General features: G+C 40.4%; 1 protein-coding gene across 1 annotated transcript in view; it reads left to right on the forward strand.

Moving 5' to 3' along the window:
• CFAP91 (cilia and flagella associated protein 91) overlaps window positions 1–24,570 on the forward strand; it is a 105,264-nt gene that overhangs the window by 67,564 nt on the left and 13,130 nt on the right. Inside the window, exons 13-14 of the mRNA XM_056554261.1 lie at window positions 10,301–10,447; window positions 22,604–22,825. Coding sequence (XP_056410236.1) covers window positions 10,301–10,447; window positions 22,604–22,825 — 369 coding nt within the window. The remainder of the gene's footprint in view (window positions 1–10,300; window positions 10,448–22,603; window positions 22,826–24,570) is intronic.

Below are 24,570 nucleotides of genomic sequence, written 5' to 3' on the forward strand. Positions count from 1 at the left end.
GGTACACCATTGTGTAATGAATAGGAGTCCCCTATAGGGGGCAGTACACAGAACATGGTACACCATTGTGTAATGAATAGGCGTCCCCTATAGTGGGCAGTACACAGAACATGGTACACCATTGTGTAATGAATAGGAGTCCCCTATAGGGGGCAGTACACAGAACATGGTACACCATTGTGTAATGAATAGGAGTCCCCTATAGGGGGCAGTACACAGAACATGGTACACCATTGTGTAATGTATAGGAGTCCTCTATAGTGGGCAGTACACAGAACATGGTACACCATTGTGTAATGAATAGGAGTCCCCTATAGGAGGCGGTACACAGAACATGGTACGCCATTGTGTAATGAATAGGAGTCCCCTATAGGGGGCTGTACACAGAACATGGTACGCCATTGTGTAATGAATAGGAGTCCCCTATAGGGGGCAGTACACAGAACATGGTACACCATTGTGTAATGAATAGGACTCCCCTATAGTGGGCAGTACACAGAACATGGTACACCATTGTGTAATGAATAGGAGTCCTCTATAGGGGGCAGTACACAGAACATGTTACACCATTGTGTAATGAATAGGAGTCCCCTATAGGGGGCAGTACACAGAACATGGTACACCATTGTGTAATGAATAGGAGTCCCCTATAGTGGGCGGTACACAGAACATGGTACGCCATTGTGTAATGAATAGGAGTACCCTATAGGGGGCAGTACACAGAACATGGTACACCATTGTGTAATGAATAGGAGTCCTCTATAGGGGGCAGTACACACAACATGGTACACCATTGTGTAATGAATAGGAATCCTCTATAGGGGGCGGTACACAGAACATGGTACACCATTGTGTAATGAATAGGAGTCCTCTATAGGGTGCGGTACACAGAACATGGTACGCCATTGTGTAATGAATAGGAGTCCCCTATAGGGGGCAGTACACAGAATATGGTACACCATTGTGTAATTTATAGGAGTCCTCTATAGGGGGCAGTACACAGAACATGGTACGCCATTGTGTAATGTATAGGAGTCCCCTATAGGGGGCGGTACACAGAACATGGTACACCATTGTGTAATGAATAGGAGTCCCCTATAGTGGGCAGTACACAGAACATGGTACATCATTGTGTAATGAATAGGAATCCTCTATAGGGGGCGGTACACAGAACATGGTACACCATTGTGTAATGAAAAGGAGTCCCCTATAGGGGGCAGTACACAGAACATGGTACATCATTGTGTAATGAATAGGAATCCTCTATAGGGGGCGGTACACAGAACATGGTACACCATTGTGTAATGTATAGGAGTCCCCTATAGGGGGCAGTACACAGAACATGGTACACCATTGTGTAATGAATAGGAGTCCCATATAGGGGGCAGTACACAGAACATGGTACACCATTGTGTAATGAATAGGAGTCCCCTATAGGGGGCAGTGCACAGAACATGGTACACCATTGTGTAATGAATAGGAGTCCCCTATAGGGGGCAGTACACAGAACATGGTACGCCATTGTGTAATGAATAGGAGTCCTCTATAGGGGGCAGTACACAGAACATGGTACACCATTGTGTAATGAATAGGAGTCCCCTATAGGGGGCAGTACACAGAACATGGTACACCATTGTGTAATGAATAGGAGTCCTCTATAGGGGGCAGTACACAGAACATGGTACACCATTGTGTAATGAATAGGAGTCCTCTATAGGGGGCAGTACACAGAACATGGTACACCATTGTGTAATGAATAGGAGTCCTCTATAGGGGGCAGTACACAGAACATGGTACACCATTGTGTAATGAATAGGAGTCCCCTATAGGGGGCGGTACACAGAACATGGTACGCCATTGTGTAATGAATAGGAGTCCCCTATAGGGGGCGGTACACAGAACATGGTACGCCATTGTGTAATGAATAGGAGTCCTCTATAGGGGGCAGTACACAGAACATGGTACACCATTGTGTAATTTATAGGAGTCCTCTATAGGGGGCAGTACACAGAACATGGTACACCATTGTGTAATGAATAGGAGTCCCCTATAGGGGGTGGTACACAGAACATGGTACACCATTGTGTAATGAATAGGAGTCCTCTATAGGAGGCGGTACACAGAACATGGTACGCCATTGTGTAATGAATAGGAGTCCTCTATAGGGGGCGGTACACAGAACATGGTACACCATTGTGTAATGAATAGGAGTCCCCTATAGGGGGCAGTACACAGAATATGGTACACCATTGTGTAATTTATAGGAGTCCTCTATAGTGGGCGGTACACAGAACATGGTACGCCATTGTGTAATGAATAGGATTCCCCTATAGTGGGCAGTACACAGAACATGGTACACCATTGTGTAATGAATAGGAGTCCTCTATAGGGGGCAGTACACAGAACATGGTACACCATTGTGTAATGAATAGGAGTCCCCTATAGAGGGCAGTACACAGAACATGGTACACCATTGTGTAATGAATAGGAATCCCCTATAGGGGGCAGTACACAGAACATGGTACACCATTGTGTAATGTATAGGAGTCCTCTATAGGGGGCAGTACACAGAACATGGTACACCATTGTGTAATGTATAGGAGTCCTCTATAGTGGGCAGTACACAGAACATGGTACACCATTGTTCAATGTATAGGAGTCCTCTATAGGAGGCAGTACACAGAACATGGTACGCCATTGTGTAATGTATAGGAGCCCCCTATAGGGGGTAGTACATATAACATGATACACCATTGTGTAATGTATAGGAGTCCTCTATAGTGGGCGGTACACAGAACATGGTACGCCATTGTGTAATGAATAGGAGTCCTCTATAGGGGGCAGTACACAGAACATGGTACGCCATTGCGTAATGAATAGGAGTCCCCTATAGGGGGCAGTACACAGAACATGGTACGCCATTGTGTAATAAATAGGAGTCCCCTATAGGGGGCAGTACACAGAACATGGTACACCATTGTGTAATGAATAGGAGTCCTCTATAGGGGGTAGTACACAGAACATGGTACACCATTGTGTAATGAATAGGAGTCCTCTATAGTGGACAGTACACAGAACATGGTACACCATTGTTTAATGTATAGGAGTCCTCTATAGGGGGCAGTACACAGAACATGGTACACCATTGTGTAATGAATAGGAGTCCTCTATAGGGGGCGGTACACATAGCATGGTACACCATTGTGTAATGAATAGGAGTCCTCTATAGGGGGCAGTACACAGAACATGGTACACCATTGTGTAATGTATAGGAGTCCTCTATAGGGTGCAGTACACAGAACATGGTACACCATTGTGTAATGAATAGGAGCCCCCTATAGTGGGCAGTACACAGAACATGGTACACCATTGTGTAATATATAGGAGTCCTCTATAGGGGGCAGTACACAGAACATGGTACACCATTGTGTAATATATAGGAGTCCTCTATAGGGGGCAGTACACAGAACAGGTACACCATTGTGTAATGTATAGGAGTCCCCTATAGGGGCAGTACACAGAACATGGTACACCATTGTGTAATGAAAAGGAGTCCTCTATAGGTGGCAGTACACAGAACATGGTACACCATTGTGTAATGAATAGGAGTCCTCTATAGGGGGCAGTACACAGAACATGGTACACCATTGTGTAATGAAAAGGAGTCCTCTATAGGCGGCAGTACACAGAACATGGTACACCATTGTGTAATGTATAGGAGTCCCCTATAGGGGGTAGTACATATAACATGATACACCATTGTGTAATGAATAGGAGTCCCCTATAGGGGGCAGTACACAGAACATGGTACGCCATTGTGTAATGAATAGGAGTCCCCTATAGGGGGCAGTACACAGAGCATGGTACACCATTGTGTAATGAAAAGGAGTCCTCTATAGGTGGCAGTACACAGAACATGGTACACCATTGTGTAATGTATAGGAGTCCCCTATAGGGGGTAGTACATATAACATGATACACCATTGTGTAATGAATAGGAGTCCCCTATAGGGGGTAGTACATATAACATGATACACCATTGTGTAATGTATAGGAGTCCTCTATAGGGGGCAGTACACAGAACATGGTACACCATTGTGTAATGTATAGGAGTCCCCTATAGGGGGCAGTACACAGAACATGGTACGCCATTGTGTAATGAATAGGAGTCCTCTATAGGGGGCAGTACACAGAACATGTTACGCCATTGTGTAATGAAAAGGAGTCCCCTATAGGGGGTGGTACACAGAACATGGTACACCATTGTGTAATGAATAGGAGTCCTCTATAGGAGGCGGTACACAGAACATGGTACGCCATTGTGTAATGAATAGGATTCCCCTATAGTGGGCAGTACACAGAACATGGTACACCATTGTGTAATGAATAGGAGTCCTCTATAGGGGGCAGTACACAGAACATGGTACACCATTGTGTAATGAATAGGAGTCCCCTATAGAGGGCAGTACACAGAACATGGTACACCATTGTGTAATGAATAGGAGTCCTCTATAGGGGGCAGTACACAGAACATGGTACACCATTGTGTAATGTATAGGAGTCCTCTATAGGGGGCAGTACACAGAACATGGTACACCATTGTGTAATGTATAGGAGTCCTCTATAGTGGGCAGTACACAGAACATGGTACACCATTGTTCAATGTATAGGAGTCCTCTATAGGAGGCAGTACACAGAACATGGTACGCCATTGTGTAATGTATAGGAGCCCCCTATAGGGGGTAGTACATATAACATGATACACCATTGTGTAATGTATAGGAGTCCTCTATAGTGGGCGGTACACAGAACATGGTACGCCATTGTGTAATGAATAGGAGTCCTCTATAGGGGGCAGTACACAGAACATGGTACGCCATTGTGTAATGAATAGGAGTCCCCTATAGGGGGCAGTACACAGAACATGGTACGCCATTGTGTAATAAATAGGAGTCCCCTATAGGGGGCAGTACACAGAACATGGTACGCCATTGTGTAATAAATAGGAGTCCCCTATAGGGGGCAGTTCACAGAACATGGTACACAATTGTGTAATGTATAGGAGTCCTCTATAGGGGGTAGTACACAGAACATGGTACACCATTGTGTAATGAATAGGAGTCCTCTATAGTGGGCAGTACACAGAACATGGTACACCATTGTGTAATGTATAGGAGTCCCCTATAGGGGGTAGTACATATAACATGATACACCATTGTGTAATGTATAGGAGTCCCCTATAGGGGGTAGTACATATAACATGATACACCATTGTGTAATGAATAGGAGTCCCCTATAGGGGGTAGTACATATAACATGATACACCATTGTGTAATGTATAGGAGTCCTCTATAGGGGGCAGTACACAGAACATGGTACACCATTGTGTAATGTATAGGAGTCCCCTATAGGGGGCAGTACACAGAACATGGTACACCATTGTGTAATGAAAAGGAGTCCTATATAGGGGGCAGTACACAGAACATGGTACACCATTGTGTAATGAATAGGAGTCCTCTATAGGGGGCAGTACACAGAACATGGTACACCATTGTGTAATGAAAAGGAGTCCTCTATAGGAGGCAGTACACAGAACATGGTACACCATTGTGTAATGAATAGGAGTCCTCTATAGGGGGCAGTACACAGAACATGGTACACCATTGTGTAATGAATAGGAGTCCTCTATAGTGGGCAGTACACAGAACATGGTACACCATTGTGTAATGAATAGGAGTCCTCTATAGTGGGCAGTACACAGAACATGGTACACCATTGTGTAATGAATAGGAGTCCTCTATAGTGGGCAGTACACAGAACATGGTACACCATTGTGTAATGAATAGGAGCCCCCTATTGGTGGCAGTACACAGAACTTGGTACACCATTGTGTAATGTATAGGAGTCCTCTATAGGGGGCAGTACACAGAACATGGTACACCATTGTGTAATGAATAGGAGTCCTCTATAGGGGGCAGTACACAGAACATGGTACACCATTGTGTAATGAAAAGGAGTCCTCTATAGGGGGCAGTACACAGAACATGGTACACCATTGTTCAATGAATAGGAGTCCTCTATAGGGGGCAGTACACAGAACATGGTACACCATTGTGTAATGAATAGGAGTCCCCTATAGGGGGCGGTACACATAGCATGGTACGCCATCCTGTAATGAACAGGAGTCCCCTATAGGGGGCAGTACACAGAACATGGTACGCCATCCTGTAATGAACAGGAGTCCCCTATAGGGGGCGGTACACAGAACATGGTACGCCATTGTGTAATGAATAGGAGTCCTCTATAGGGGGCAGTACACAGAACATGGTACACCATTGTGTAATTTATAGGAGTCCCCTATAGGGGGCAGTACACAGAACATGGTACACCATTGTGTAATGTATAGGAGTCCTAAATAGGGGGCAGTACACAGAACATGGTACACCATTGTGTAATGAAAAGGAGTCCTCTATAGGGGGCAGTACACAGAACATGGTACACCATTGTGTAATGAATAGGTGTCCCCTATAGGGGGCAGTACACAGAACATGGTACACCATTGTGTAATGTATAGGAGTCCTCTATAGGGGGCAGTACACAGAACATGGTACGCCATTGTGTAATGAATAGGAGTCCCCTATAGGGGGTAGTACATATAACATGATACACCATTGTGTAATGTATAGGAGTCCTCTATAGGGGGCAGTACACAGAACATGGTACACCATTGTGTAATGTATAGGAGTCCCCTATAGGGGGCAGTACACAGAGCATGGTACACCATTGTGTAATGAAAAGGAGTCCTATATAGGGGGCAGTACACAGAACATGGTACACCATTGTGTAATGAAAAGGAGTCCTATATAGGGGGCAGTACACAGAACATGGTACGCCATTGTGTAATGAATAGGAGTCCTCTATAGGGGGCAGTGCACAGAACGTGGTACACCATTGTGTAATGAATAAGAGTCCTCTATAGGGGGCAGTACACAGAACATGGTACACCATTGTGTAATGTATAGGAGTCCTCTATAGTGGGCAGTACACAGAACATGGTACACCATTGTGTAATGAATAGGAGTCCTCTATAGGGGGCAGTACACAGAACATGGTACACCATTGTGTAATGAATAGGAGTCCCCTATAGGGGGCGGTACACATAACATGGTACGCCATCCTGTAATGAATAGGAGTCCCCTATAGGGGGCGGTACACAGAACATGGTACGCCATTGTGTAATGAATAGGAGTCCTCTATAGGGGGCAGTACACAGAACATGGTACACCATTGTGTAATGAATAGGAGTCCTCTATAGTGGGCAGTACACAGAACATGGTACACCATTGTGTAATGAATAGGAGTCCTCTATAGGGGGCAGTACACAGAACATGGTACACCATTGTGTAATGAATTGGAGTTCCCTATAGGGGGCGGTACACAGAACATGGTACACCATTGTGTAATGAATAGGAATACCCTATAGGGGGCAGTACACAGAACATGGTACGCCATTGTGTAATGTATAGGAGTCCCCTATAGGGGGCAGTACACAGAGCATGGTACACCATTGTGTAATGAATAAGAGTCCTCTATAGGGGGCAGTACACAGAACATGGTACACCATTGTGTAATGAATAGGAGTCCCCTATAGGGGGCAGTACACAGAACATGGTACACCATTGTGTAATGAATAGGAGTACCCTATAGGGGGGGTACACAGAACATGGTACACCATTGTGTAATGAATAGGAGTCCCCTATAGGGGGCAGTACACAGAACATGGTACGCTATTGTGTAATGAATAGGGGGGCAGTACACAGAGCATGGTACACCATTGTGTAATGAATAGTAGTCCTCTATAGGGGGCAGTACACAGAACATGGTACACCATTGTGTAATGAATAGGAGTCCCCTATAGTGGGCGGTACACAGAACATGGTACACCATTGTGTAATGAATAGGAGTCCCCTATAGTGGGCGGTACACAGAACATGGTACACCATTGTGTAATGAATAGGAGTCCCCTATAGTGGGCGGTACACAGAACATGGTACACCATTGTGTAATGAATAGGAGTCCCCTATAGGGGGCAGTACACAGAACATGGTACACCATTGTGTAATGAATAGGAGTCCTCTATAGGGGGCAGTACACAGAACATGGTACGCCATTGTGTAATGAATAGGAGTCCTCTATAGGGGGCAGTACACAGAACATGGTACACCATTGTGTAATGAATAGGAGTCCTCTATAGGGGGCGGTACACAGAACATGGTACACCATTGTGTAATGTATAGGAGTCCTCTATAGGAGGCAGTACACAGAACATGGTGCACCATTGTGTAATGAATAGGAGTCCTCTATAGGGGGCGGTACACAGAACATGGTACACCATTGTGTAATGAATAGGAGTCCTCTATAGGGGGCAGTACACAGAACATGGTACACCATTGTGTAATGTATAGGAGTCCTCTATAGGAGGCAGTACACAGAACATGGTGCACCATTGTGTAATGAATAGGAGTCCTCTATAGGGGGCGGTACACAGAACATGGTACACCATTGTGTAATGAATAGGAGTCCTCTATAGGGGGCAGTACACAGAACATGGTACGCCATTGTGTAATGAATAGGAGCCCCCTATAGGGTGCAGTACACAGAACATGGTACACCATTGTGTAATGAATAGTAGTCCCCTATAGTGGGCAGTACACAGAACATGGTACACCATTGTGTAATGAATAGGAGTCCTCTATAGGGGGCAGTACACAGAACATGGTACACCATTGTGTAATGAATAGGAGTCCCCTATAGGGGGCGGTACACAGAACATGGTACACCATTGTGTAATGAATAGGAGTCCCCTATAGGGGGCAGTACACAGAACATGGTACACCATTGTGTAATGAATAGGAGTCCTCTATAGGGGGCAGTACACAGAACATGGTACACCATTGTGTAATGAATAGGAGTCCCCTATAGGGGGCAGTACACAGAACATGGTACACCATTGTGTAATATATAGAAGTCCCCTATAGGGGGCAGTACACAGAACATGGTACACCATTGTGTAATGAATAGGAGTCCTCTATAGGGGGCAGTACACAGAACATGGTACACCATTGTGTAATGTATAGGAGTCCTCTATAGGGGGCAGTACACAGAACATGGTACACCATTGTGTAATGAATAGGAGTCCTCTATAGGGGGCAGTACACAGAACATGGTACACCATTGTGTAATGTATAGGAGTCCTCTATAGGAGGCAGTACACAGAACATGGTACACCATTGTGTAATGAATAGGAGTCCTCTATAGGGGGCAGTACACAGAACATGGTACACCATTGTGTAATGTATAGGAGTCCTCTATAGGAGGCAGTACACAGAACATGGTACACCATTGTGTAATGAATAGGAGTCCCCTATAGGGGGCAGTACACAGAACATGGTACACCATTGTGTAATATATAGGAGTCCTCTATAGGGGGCAGTACACAGAACATGGTACACCATTGTGTAATGAATAGGAGTCCCCTATAGGGGGCGGTACACAGAACATGGTACACCATTGTGTAATGAATAGGAGTCCCCTATAGGGGGCAGTACACAGAACATGGTACACCATTGTGTAATGAATAGGAGTCCTCTATAGGGGGCAGTACACAGAACATGGTACACCATTGTGTAATGAATAGGAGTCCTCTATAGGGGGCAGTACACAGAACATGGTACACCATTGTGTAATGAATAGGAGTCCTCTATAGGGGGCAGTACACAGAACATGGTACACCATTGTGTAATGAATAGGAGTCCCCTATAGGGGGCGGTACACAGAACATGGTACACCATTGTGTAATGAATAGGAGTCCTCTATAGGAGGCAGAACACAGAACATGGTACACCATTGTGTAATGTATAGGAGTACCCTATAGGGGGCAGTACACAGAACATGGTACACCATTGTGTAATGAATAGGAGTCCTCTATAGGGGGCGGTACACAGAACATGGTACACCATTGTGTAGTGAATAGGAGTCCCCTATAGGGGGCGGGATGTAATGTACAGTAACAGAGCTGAGCATGCTGGGAGTTGTAGATTTACAACAGCTGGAGGTACCCTGGTTGGGACACACTGCCTCCCCGAGCTGAAGGTTCAGTAGTGAAATGTACATGGCTGTAATCTCCGGAGGTCCTCCTCCCTGCAGGGACTGTCAGCTGTAGTGCCCCTTTAAGGAGACCTCTGATGGGGTCCCAGCCGTTCCCTGAATGACTGACAGTCCTACCTCAATCTCATCCCAGATGTTTGAAGGGAAGGAGAAGCGTCTGGAGCTGATCCGGGAGCAGCGGATGACCCACGCCCTGCAGGAGGAGGAGCAACTGCTGAAGAAGGAAGAGAGGGAGGCGGCCATCACCCTGCAGAGACAGCGGGGACTCCGGGACCACCAGGTGCACCATATATATATATATATATCATATACACTACCCACATATCATATACCCTACCCACATATATCATATACACTACCCCCATATCATATACCCTACCCACATATATATCATATACACTACCCACATATATCATATACACTACCCACATATATCATATACCCTACCCACATATCATATACACTACCCCCATATCATATACCCTACCCACATATATCATATACCCTACCCACATATATCATATACACTACCCACATATCATATACCCTACCCACATATATCATATACACTACCCACATATCATATACACTACCCCCATATCATATACCCTACCCACATATATCATATACCCTACCCACATATATCATATACACTACCCCCATATCATATACCCTACCCACATATATATCATATACACTACCCACATATATATCATATACACTACCCACATATATCATATACACTACCCACATATATCATATACCCTACCCACATATATCATATACACTACCCACATATATCATATACCCTACCCACATATATCATATACACTACCCACATATATCATATACCCTACCCACATATATCATATACCCTACCCACATATATCATATACCCTACCCACATATATCATATACACTACCCACATATATCATATACACTACCCACATATCATATACCCTACCCACATATATCATATACTCTACCCACATATATCATATACCCTACCCACATATATCATATACCCTACCCACATATATCATATACACTACCCACATATATCATATACCCTACCCACATATATCATATACCCTACCCACATATATCATATACCCTACCCACATATATCATATACACTACCCACATATATCATATACCCTACCCACATATATCATATACCCTACCCACATATATCATATACCCTACCCACATATATCATATACCCTACCCACATATATCATATACCCTACCCACATATATCATATACTCTACCCACATATATCATATACCCTACCCACATATATCATATACCCTACCCACATATATCATATACCCTACCCACATATATCATATACCCTACCCACATATATCATATACCCTACCCACATATATCATATACACTACCCACATATATCATATACCCTACCCACATATATCATATACTCTACCCACATATATCATATACACTACCCACATATCATATACCCTACCCCCATATCATATACCCTACCCACATATATCATATACACTACCCCCATATCATATACCCTACCCACATATATCATATACCCTACCCACATATATCATATACCCTACCCACATATATCATATACCCTACCCACATATATCATATACACTACCCACATATATCATATACCCTACCCACATATATCATATACCCTACCCACATATATCATATACCCTACCCACATATATCATATACCCTACCCACATATATCATATACACTACCCACATATCATATACCCTACCCCCATATCATATACCCTACCCACATATATCATATACACTACCCCCATATCATATACCCTACCCACATATATCATATACCCTACCCACATATATCATATACCCTACCCACATATATCATATACTCTACCCACATATATCATATACCCTACCCACATATATCATATACCCTACCCACATATATCATATACCCTACCCACATATATCATATACCCTACCCACATATATCATATACCCTACCCACATATATCATATACCCTACCCACATATATCATATACACTACCCACATATCATATACCCTACCCCCATATCATATACCCTACCCACATATATATCATATACCCTACCCACATATCATATACCCTACCCACATATATCATATACACTACCCACATATCATATACCCTACCCACATATATATCATATACCCTACCCACATATATCATATACACTACCCCTATATCATATACCCTACCCACATATATCATATACACTACCCCCATATCATATACCCTACTCGCATATATATCATATACCCTACCCGCATATATATCATATACCCTACCCGCATATATATCATATACCCTACCCACATATATATCATATACCCTACCCACATATATATCATATACCCTACCCACATATATATCATATACCCTACCCACATATATATCATATACACTACCCACATATATCATATACACTACCCACATATCATATACCCTACCCACATATATCATATACCCTACCCACATATATCATATACACTACCCACATATCATATACCCTACCCCCATATCATATACCCTACCCACATATATATCATATAGACTACCCACATATCATATACCCTACCCCCATATCATATACCCTACCCACATATCATATACCCTACCCGCATATATATCATATACACTACCCACATATATCATATACCCTACCCACATATATATCATATACTCTACCCACATATATATCATATACCCTACCCACATATATATCATATACCCTACCCACATATATATCATATACCCTACCCACATATATATCATATACCCTACCCACATATATCATATACCCTACCCACATATAAATCATATACCCTACCCACATATATATCATATACCCTACCCACATATATATCATATACCCTACCCCCATATATATCATACCCTACCCACATATATAGCATATACACTACCCACATATATCATATACCCTACCCACATATATATCATATACCCTACCCCCATATATATCATATGCCCTACCCACATATATATTATATACCCTACCCACATATATATCATACCCTACCCACATATATATCATACCCTACCCACATATATATCATATACCCTACCCACATATATATCATATACCCTACCCACATATATCATATACACTACCCCCATATCATATACCCTACCCACATATATCATATACACTACCCCCATATCATATACCCTACCCGCATATATATCATATACCCTACCCACATATATATCATATACCCTACCCACATATATATCATATACCCTACCCACATATATATCATATACCCTACCCACATATATATCATATACCCTACCCACATATATATCATATACCCTACCCACATATATATCATATACACTACCCACATATATCATATACACTACCCACATATTATATACCCTGCCCACATATATCATATACCCTACCCACATATATCATATACACTACCCACATATCATATACCCTACCCCCATATCATATACCCTACCCACATATATATCATATAGACTACCCACATATCATATACCCTACCCCCACATCATATACCCTACCCACATATCATATACCCTACCCGCATATATATCATATACACTACCCACATATATCATATACCCTACCGACATATATATCATATACCCTACCCACATATATATCATATACCCTACCCCCATATATATCATACCCTACCCACATATATAGCATATACACTACCCACATATATCATATACCTCACCCACATATATATCATATACCCTACCACATATATATCATATACCCTACCCACATATATATCATATACCCTACCCACATATATATCATATACCCTACCCACCTATATATCATATACCCTACCCACATATATCATATACCCTACCCACATATATATCATATACCCTACCCACCTATATATCATATACCCTACCCACATATATATCATATACCCTACCCACATATATATCATATACCCTACCCACATATATGTCATATACCTTACCCACATATATATCATATACACTACCCACATATATCATATACCCTACCCACATATATATCAGATACCCTACCCACATATATATCATATACTCCACCCACATATATATCATATACCCTACCCACATATATCATATACCCTACCCACATATATCATATACCCTACCCACATATATAATATACCTACCCACATATATATGATATACCCTACCCACATATATATCATATACCCTACCCGCATATATATCATATACCCTACCCACATATATCATATACTCTACCCACATATATAATATACCCTACCCACATATATATCATATACCATACCCGCATATATATCATATACCCTACCCACATATATCATATACTCTACCCACATATATAATATACCCTACCCACATATATATCATATACACTACCCCGATATATATCATATACCCTACCCACATATATATCATATACCCTACCCACATATATACCATATACCCTACCCACATATCATATACCCTACCCACATATATATCATATACATTACCCACATATCATATACACTACCCCCATATATATCATATACCCTACCCCCATATATATCATATACCCTACCCACATATATATCATATACCCTACCCACATATATATCATATACCCTACCCACATATCATATACACTACCCCCATATATATCATATACACTACCCCCATATATATCATATACCCTACCCACATATATATCATATACCCTACCCACATATATATCATATACCCTACCCACATATATATCATATACCCTACCCACATATATATCATATACCCTACCCACAAATATATCATATACCCTACCCACATATATATCGTATACCCTACCCCCCATATATATCATATACACTACCCACATATCATATACCCTACCCACATATATATATATAATATACCCTACCCCCATATATATCATATACCCTACCCACATATTTATCATATACTCTACCCCCATATATATCATATACACTACCCCCATATATATCATATACCATACCCGCATATATATCATATACCCTACCCACATATCATATACCCTACCCACATATATATAATATACCCTACCCACATATATATCATATACACTACCCCGATATATATCATATACCCTACCCACATATATATCATATACCCTACCCACATATATACCATATACCCTACCAACATATATATACCATATACCCTACCCACATATCATATACCCTACCCACATATATATCATATACATTACCCACATATCATATACACTACCCCCATATATATCATATACCCTACCCACATATATATCATATACCCTACCCACATATATATCATATACCCTATCCACATATATATCATATACCCTACCCACATATCATATACACTACCCCCATATATATCATATACACTACCCCTATATCATATTCTCTACCCCCATATATATCATATACCCTACCCACATATATACCATATACCCTACCCACATATATATCATATACCCTACCCACATATATATCATATACTCTACCCCCGTATCATATACCCTACCCACATATATATCATATACCCTACCCACATATATATCATATACCCTACCCACATATATATCATATACCCTACCCCCATATATATCATATACCCTACCCACATATATATCATATACTCTACCCCCGTATCATATACTCTACCCACATATATATCATATACCCTACCCAAATAGGTCATACCCTACCCCCATATATATCATATACCCTACACACATATATATCATATACCCTACCCACATATATATATCATATACCCTACCCCCATATATATCATATACCCTACCCACATTTATATCATATACTCTACCCACATATATATCATATACATTACCCCATGTATATTATATACCCTACCCTTATATATATCATATGCCCTACCCACATATATATCATATACTCTACCCACATATATATCATATACCATAGCCACATATATATCATATACCCTACCCCCATATATACCATTTACCCTACCCCCATATATATCATATACCCTACCCACATATATATTATATACCCTACCCACATAGATATCATACCCTACCCACATATATATCATATACTCTACCCTCATATATATGATATACCCTACCCACATATATATCATATACCCTACCCACATATATATGATATACCCTACCCCCATATATATCATACCCTACCCACATATATATCATATACCCTACACACATATATATCATATACCCTACCCCCATATATATCATATACCCTACCCACATATATATCATATACTCTACCCCCATATCATATACCCTACCCACATATATATCATATACACTACCCCCATATCATATACCCTACCCACATATATATTATATACTCTACCCCCATATATATCATATACCCTACCCACATATATATCATATACTCTACCCCCGTATCATATACTCTACCCACATATATATCATATACCCTACCCACATAGGTCATACCCTACCCCCATATATATCATATACCCTACACACATATATATCATATATCCTACCCCCATATCATATACCCTACCCACATATATATCATATACCCTACCCCATATATATCATATACCCTACCCCCATATATATCATATACCCTACCCACATTTATATCATATACTCTACCCACATATATATCATATACATTACCCCATGTATATTATATACCCTACCCTTATATATATCATATGCCCTACCCACATATATATCATATACTCTACCCACATATATATCATATACCATAGCCACATATATATCATATACCCTACCCCCATATATATCATATACCCTACCCACATATATATCATATACTCTACCCCCATATATATCGTATACCCTACCCACATATTTATCATATACCCTACCCCCATATCATATACCCTACCCACATATATATTATATACCCTACCCACATATATATCATACCCTACCCACATATATACCATTTACCCTACCCACAAATATATTATATACCCTACCCACATATATATCATACCCTACCCACATATATATCATATACTCTACCCACATATATATCATATACTCTACCCACATATATACCATATACCCTACCCACATATATATCTTATACTCTACCCACATATATATCATATACTCTACCCACATATATATCATATACTCTACCCACATATATATCATATACCCTACCCACATATATATCATACCCTACCCACATATATATCATATACCCTACCCACATATATATCATATACCCTACCCACATATATATCATACCTTACCCACATATATATCATATACTCTACCCCCATATCATATACCCTACCCACATATATATCATATACACTACCCCCATATCATATACCCTACCCACATATATATTATATACTCTACCCCCATATATATCATATACCCTACCCACATATATATCATATACTCTACCCTCATATCATACACCCTACCCACATATATATTATATACTCTACCCCCATATATATCATATACCCTACCCACATATATATCATATACTCTACCCCCATATCATATACTCTACCCACATATATATCATATACCCTACCCACATAGGTCATACCCTACCCCCATATATATCATATACCCTACACACATATATATCATATACCCTACCCCCATATCATATACTCTACCCACATATATATCATATACCCTACCCACATATATATCATATACCCTACCCCCATATATATCATATACCCTACCCACATTTATATCATATACTCTACCCACATATATATCATATACATTACCCCATGTATATTATATACCCTACCCTTATATATATCATATACCCTACCCACATATATATCATATACACTACCCACATATATATCATATACTCTACCCACATATATATCATATACCATAGCCACATATATATCATATACCCTACCCCCATATATATCATATACCCTACCCACATATATATCATATACTCTACCCACATATATATCATATACCATAGCCACATATATATCATATACCCTACCCCCATATATATCATATACCCTACCCACATATATATCATATACCCTACCCCCATATATATCATATACCCTACCCACATATATATCATATACTCTACCCCCATATATATCATATACCCTACCAACATATTTATCATATACCCTACCCCCATATCATATACCCTACCTACATATATATCATATACTCTACCCACATATATACCATTTACCCTACCCCCATATATATCATATACCCTACCCACATATATATTATATACCCTACCCACATATATATCATACCCTACCCACATATATATCATACCCTACCCACATATATATCATATACTCTACCCACATATATATCATATACTCTACCCACATATATATCATATACTCTACCCACATATATATCATATACCCTACCTACATATATATTATATACCCTACCCACATATATATCATATACCCTACCCACATATATACCATTTACCCTACCCACATATATATTATATACCCTACCCACATATATATCATACCCTACCCACATATATATCATATACTCTACCCACATATATATCATATACTCTACCCACATATATACCATATACCCTACCAACATATATACCATATACTCTACCCACATATATATCATATACCCTACCCACATATATATCATACCCTACCCACATATCATACACTCTACCCACATATATATTATATACTCTCTCCCCATATATATCATATACCCTACCCACATATATATCATATACTCTACCCCCATATCATATACTCTACCCACATATATATCATATACCCTACACACATATATATCATATACCCTACCCACATATATATCATATACCCTACCCCCATATATATCATATACCCTACCCATATATATATCATATACCCTACCCACATATATATCATATGCCCTACCCACATATATATCATACCCTACCCACATATATATCATATACTCTACCCACATATATATCATATACACTACCCACAATTATATCATACCCTACCCACATATATATCATATACTCTACCCCCATATCATACACCCTACCCACATATATATTGTATACTCTCTCCCCATATATATCATATACACTACCCACATATATATCATATACTCTACCCCCATATCATATACTCTACCCACATATATATCATATACCCTACCCACATATATATCATATACCCTACCCACATATATATCATATACCCTACCCACATATATATCATATACCCTATCCACATATATATCATATACCCTACCCACATATATATCATATACTCTACCCACATATATATCATATACCCTACCCACATATATATCATATACCCTACCCACATATATATCATATACCCTACCCACATATATATCATATACACTACCCACATATATATCATATACCCTACCCACATATATCATTTACCCTACCCCCATATCATATACCCTACCCACATATATATCATATACCCTACCCACATATATATCATATACTCTACCCCCATATATATCATATACCCTACCCACATATATATCATATACCCTACCCACATATATCATACCTTACCCCCATATATATATCATATACCCTACCCACATATATATCATATACTCTACCCACATATATATCATATACCCTACCCACATATATATCATATACCCTACCCCCATATATATCATATACACTACCCCCATATATCATACCTTACCCACATATTTATCATATACCCTACCCCCATATCATATACCCTACCCACATATATCATACCCTACCCACATATATATCATATACCCTACCCACATATATCATATACCCTACCCACATATATATCATATACCCTACACACATATACATCATATACTCTACCCACATATATATCATATACCCTACCCACATATATATCATATACTCTACCCACATATATATTATATACCCTACCCACAAATACATCATATACCCTACACACATATACATCATATACTCTACCCACATATATATCATATACCCTACCCCCATATATATTATATACCCTACCCACATATATACCATTTACCCTACCCACATATATCATATACCCTACCCACATATATATTATATACCCTACCCACATATATACCATTTACCCTACCCACATATATCATATACCCTACCCACATATATACCATTTACCCTACCCACATATATCATATACCCTACCCACATATATACCATTTACCCTACCCACATATATCATATACCCTACCCACATATATACCATTTACCCTACCCACAAATACATGATATACCCTACACACATATACATCATATACCCTACCCACATATATATCATATACCCTACTTCCATATCATATACCCTACCCACATATATATCATATACCCTACCCACATATATATCATACCCTACCCACATATATATCATATACCCTACCCACATATATATCATATACTCTACCCACATATATATCATATACCCTACCCCCATATATATCATATACCCTACCCACATATATATCATATACCCTACCCACATATATATCATATACCCTACCCACATATATATCATACCCTACCCACATATATAGCATATACACTACCCCATATATATCATGTACCCTACCCCCATATATCATATACCCTACCCACATATATATCATATACACTACCCCATATATATCATGTACCCTACCCCCATATATCATATACCCTACCCACATATATATCATATACACTACCCACATATATATCATATACCCTACCCACATATATCATATACCCTACCCACATATATATCATATACCCTACCCACATATATCATATACCCTACCCACATATATATCATATACACTACCCCATATATATCATGTACCCTACCCCCATATATCATATACCCTACACACATATATATCATATACCCTACCCACATATATATCATATACCCTACACACGTTACATCATGTCTGATCCTCCAGAGCTGCACTCACTATTCTGCTGTTACATTCTGTCTTATCCTCCAGAGCTGCACTCACTATTCTGCTGTTACATCATGTCTTATTCTCCAGAGCTGCATTCACTATTCTTCTACTGTTACATCATGTCTGATCCTCCAGAGCTGCACTCACTATTCTGCTGTTACATCCTGTCATATCCTCCAGAGCTGCACTCACTATTCTGCTGTTACATCATGCCTTATCCTCCAGAGCTGCACTCACTATTCTGCTGTTACATCATGTGTTATCCTCCAGAGCTGCACTCACTATTCTGCTGTTACATCATGTCTTATCCTCCAGAACTGCACTCACTATTCTGCTGTTACATCATGTCTTATCCTCCAGAGCTGCACTCACTATTCTGCTATTACATCATGTGTTATCCCCCAGAGCTCCACTCACTATTCTGCTGTTACATCATGACTTATCCCCCAGAGCTGCACTCACTATTCTGCTGTTACATCATGTCTTATCCTCCAGAGCTGCACTTACTATTCTGCTGTTACATCATGTCTTATCCTCCAGAGCTGCACTCGTTATTCTGCTGTTACATCATGTCTTATCCTCCAGAGCTGCACTCACTATTCTGCTGTTACATCATGTCTTACCCTCCAGAGCTGCACTCACTATTCTGCAGTTACATCATGTCTTATCCTCCAGAGCTGCACTTACTATTCTGCTGTTATATCATGTCTTATCCTCCAGAACTGCTCTCACTATTCTGCTGTTACATCATGTCTTATCCTCCAGAGCTGCACTCACTATTCTGCTGTTACATCATGTCTTATCCTTCAGAGCTGCACTCACTATTCTGCTGTTACATCATGTCTTATCCTCCAGAGCTGCACTCACTATTCTGCTGTTACATCATGTCTTATCCTCCAGAGCTGCACTTACTATTCTGCTGTTACATCATGTCTTATCCTCCAGAGCTGTACTCACTATTCTGCTGTTATATCATGTCTTATCCTCCAAAGCTGCACTCACTATTCTGCTGTTACATCATGTCTTATCCTCCAGAGCTGCACTCACTATTCTGCTGTTACATCATGTCTTATCCTCCAGAGCTGCACTCACTATTCTGCTGTTACATCATGTCTTATCCTCCAGAGCTGTACTCACTATTCTGCTGTTACATCCCGTCTTATCCTCCAGAGCTGCACTCACTATTCTGCTGTTACATCATGTCTTATCCTCCAGAGCTGCACTCACTATTCTGCTGTTACATCATGTCTTATCCTCCAGAGCTGCACTCACTATTCTGCTGTTACATCATGTCTTATCCTCCAGTCACCTCCAGAGCTGTATTCATGCTATTATAAACTATTAACCCTTTCCTGTCCCTCCACAGTCATCCATAGAGGACGAGCAGCTGTCCTGGTTGGAGGGGGGGGTCCTGTCAGACATGTTTGACTTCCTCTCCAAGGAGCTGGTCCGGCTGCAGGAGGAGCGCAGGATCCACGCATTTGCAATGCTCGCCGAGCGCCATCGCCGCATCCGGGAAGCAGAAGAGAGTGGGCGGAGACAAGTGGAGGAGAGGCGGAGACGAGAGGAGGATGAGATCTTCAGACAGGTGGGGTCAGATACCAATGACCTGCAGGTTGTATATATAATGTACAGTTGTGCGGTATGTTGTGTCCTGCAGGTTGTATATAATGTACAGTGTTGCGGTATGTTGTGTCCTGCAGGTTGTATATAATGTACAGTTGTGCGGTATGTTGTGTCCTGCAGGTTTTATATATAATGCACAGTTGTGCGGTATGTTGTGTCTTGCAGGTTGTATATATAATGTACAGTTGTGCGGTATGTTGTGTCCTGCAGGTTGTATATAATGCACAGTTGTGCGGTATGTTGTGTCTTGCAGGTTGTATAAAATGTACAGTTGTGCGGTATGTTGTGTCTTGCAGGTTGTATATAATGTACAGTTGTGCGGTATGTTCTGTCTTGCAGGTTGTATATAATGTACAGTGTTGCGGTATGTTGTGTCCTGCAGGTTGTATATAATGTACAGTTGTGCGGTATGTTGTGTCGTGCAGGTTGTATATAATGCACAGTTGTGCGGTATGTTGTGTCCTGCAGGTTGTATATATAATGTACAGTTGTGCGGTATGTTGTGTCCTGCAGGTTGTATATATAATGTACAGTGTTGCGGTATGTTGTGTCCTGCAGGTTGTATATAATGTACAGTTGTGCGGTATGTTGTGTCCTGCAGGTTGTATATAATGTACAGTGTTGCGGTATGTTGTGTCCTGCAGGTTGTATATATAATGTACAGTTGTGCGGTATGTTGTGTCCTGCAGGTTGTGTATATATAGTGTACAGTGTTGCGGTACGTTGTGTCCTGCAGGTTGTATATATAATGCACAGTTGTGCGGTATGTTGTGTCCTGCAGGTTGTGTATATATAATGTACAGTTGTGCGGTATGCTGTGTCCTGCAGGTTGTGTATATATAGTGTACAGTGTTGCGGTATGTTGTGTCCTGCAGGTTGTATATATAATGCACAGTTGTGCGGTATGTTGTGTCCTGCTGGTTGTATATATAATGTACAGTTGTGCGGTATGTTGTGTCCTGCAGGTTGTATATATAATGGACAGTTGTGAGGTATGTTGTGTCCTGCAGGTTGTGTATATATAATGTACAGTTGTGCGGTATGTTGTGTCCTGCAGGTTGTATATATAATGTACAGTTGTGCGGTATGTTGTGTCCTGCAGGTTGTATATAATGTACAGTTGTGCGGTATGTTGTGTATATAATGTACAGTTGTGCGGTATGTTGTGTCCTGCAGGTTGTATATAATGTACAGTTGTGCGGTATGTTGTGTCCTGCAGGTTGTATATATAATGTACAGTTGTGCAGTATGTTGTGTCCTGCAGGTTGTATATAATGTACAGTTGTGCAGTATGTTGTGTCCTGCAGGTTGTATATATAATGTACAGTGTTGCGGTATGTTGTGTCCTGCAGGTTGTATATAATGTACAGTTGTGCGGTATGTTGTGTCCTGCAGGTTGTATATAATGTACAGTTGTGCGGTATGTTGTGTCCTGCAGGTTGTATATAATGTACAGTGTTGCGGTATGTTGTGTCCTGCTGGTTGTATATATAATGTACAGTTGTGCGGTATGTTGTGTCCTGCTGGTTGTATATATAATGTATAGTTGTGAGGTATGTTGTGTCCTGCAGGTTGTGTATATATAATGTACAGTTGTGCGGTATGTTGTGTCCTGCAGGTTGTGTATATAATGTACAGTGTTGCGGTATGTTGTGTCCTGCAGGTTGTATATATAATGTACAGTTGTGCGGTATGTTGTGTCCTGCA

This window comes from Hyla sarda, unplaced genomic scaffold, assembly GCF_029499605.1.
Source record: "Hyla sarda isolate aHylSar1 unplaced genomic scaffold, aHylSar1.hap1 scaffold_639, whole genome shotgun sequence".
Taxonomy (NCBI): Eukaryota; Metazoa; Chordata; class Amphibia; order Anura; family Hylidae; genus Hyla; species Hyla sarda.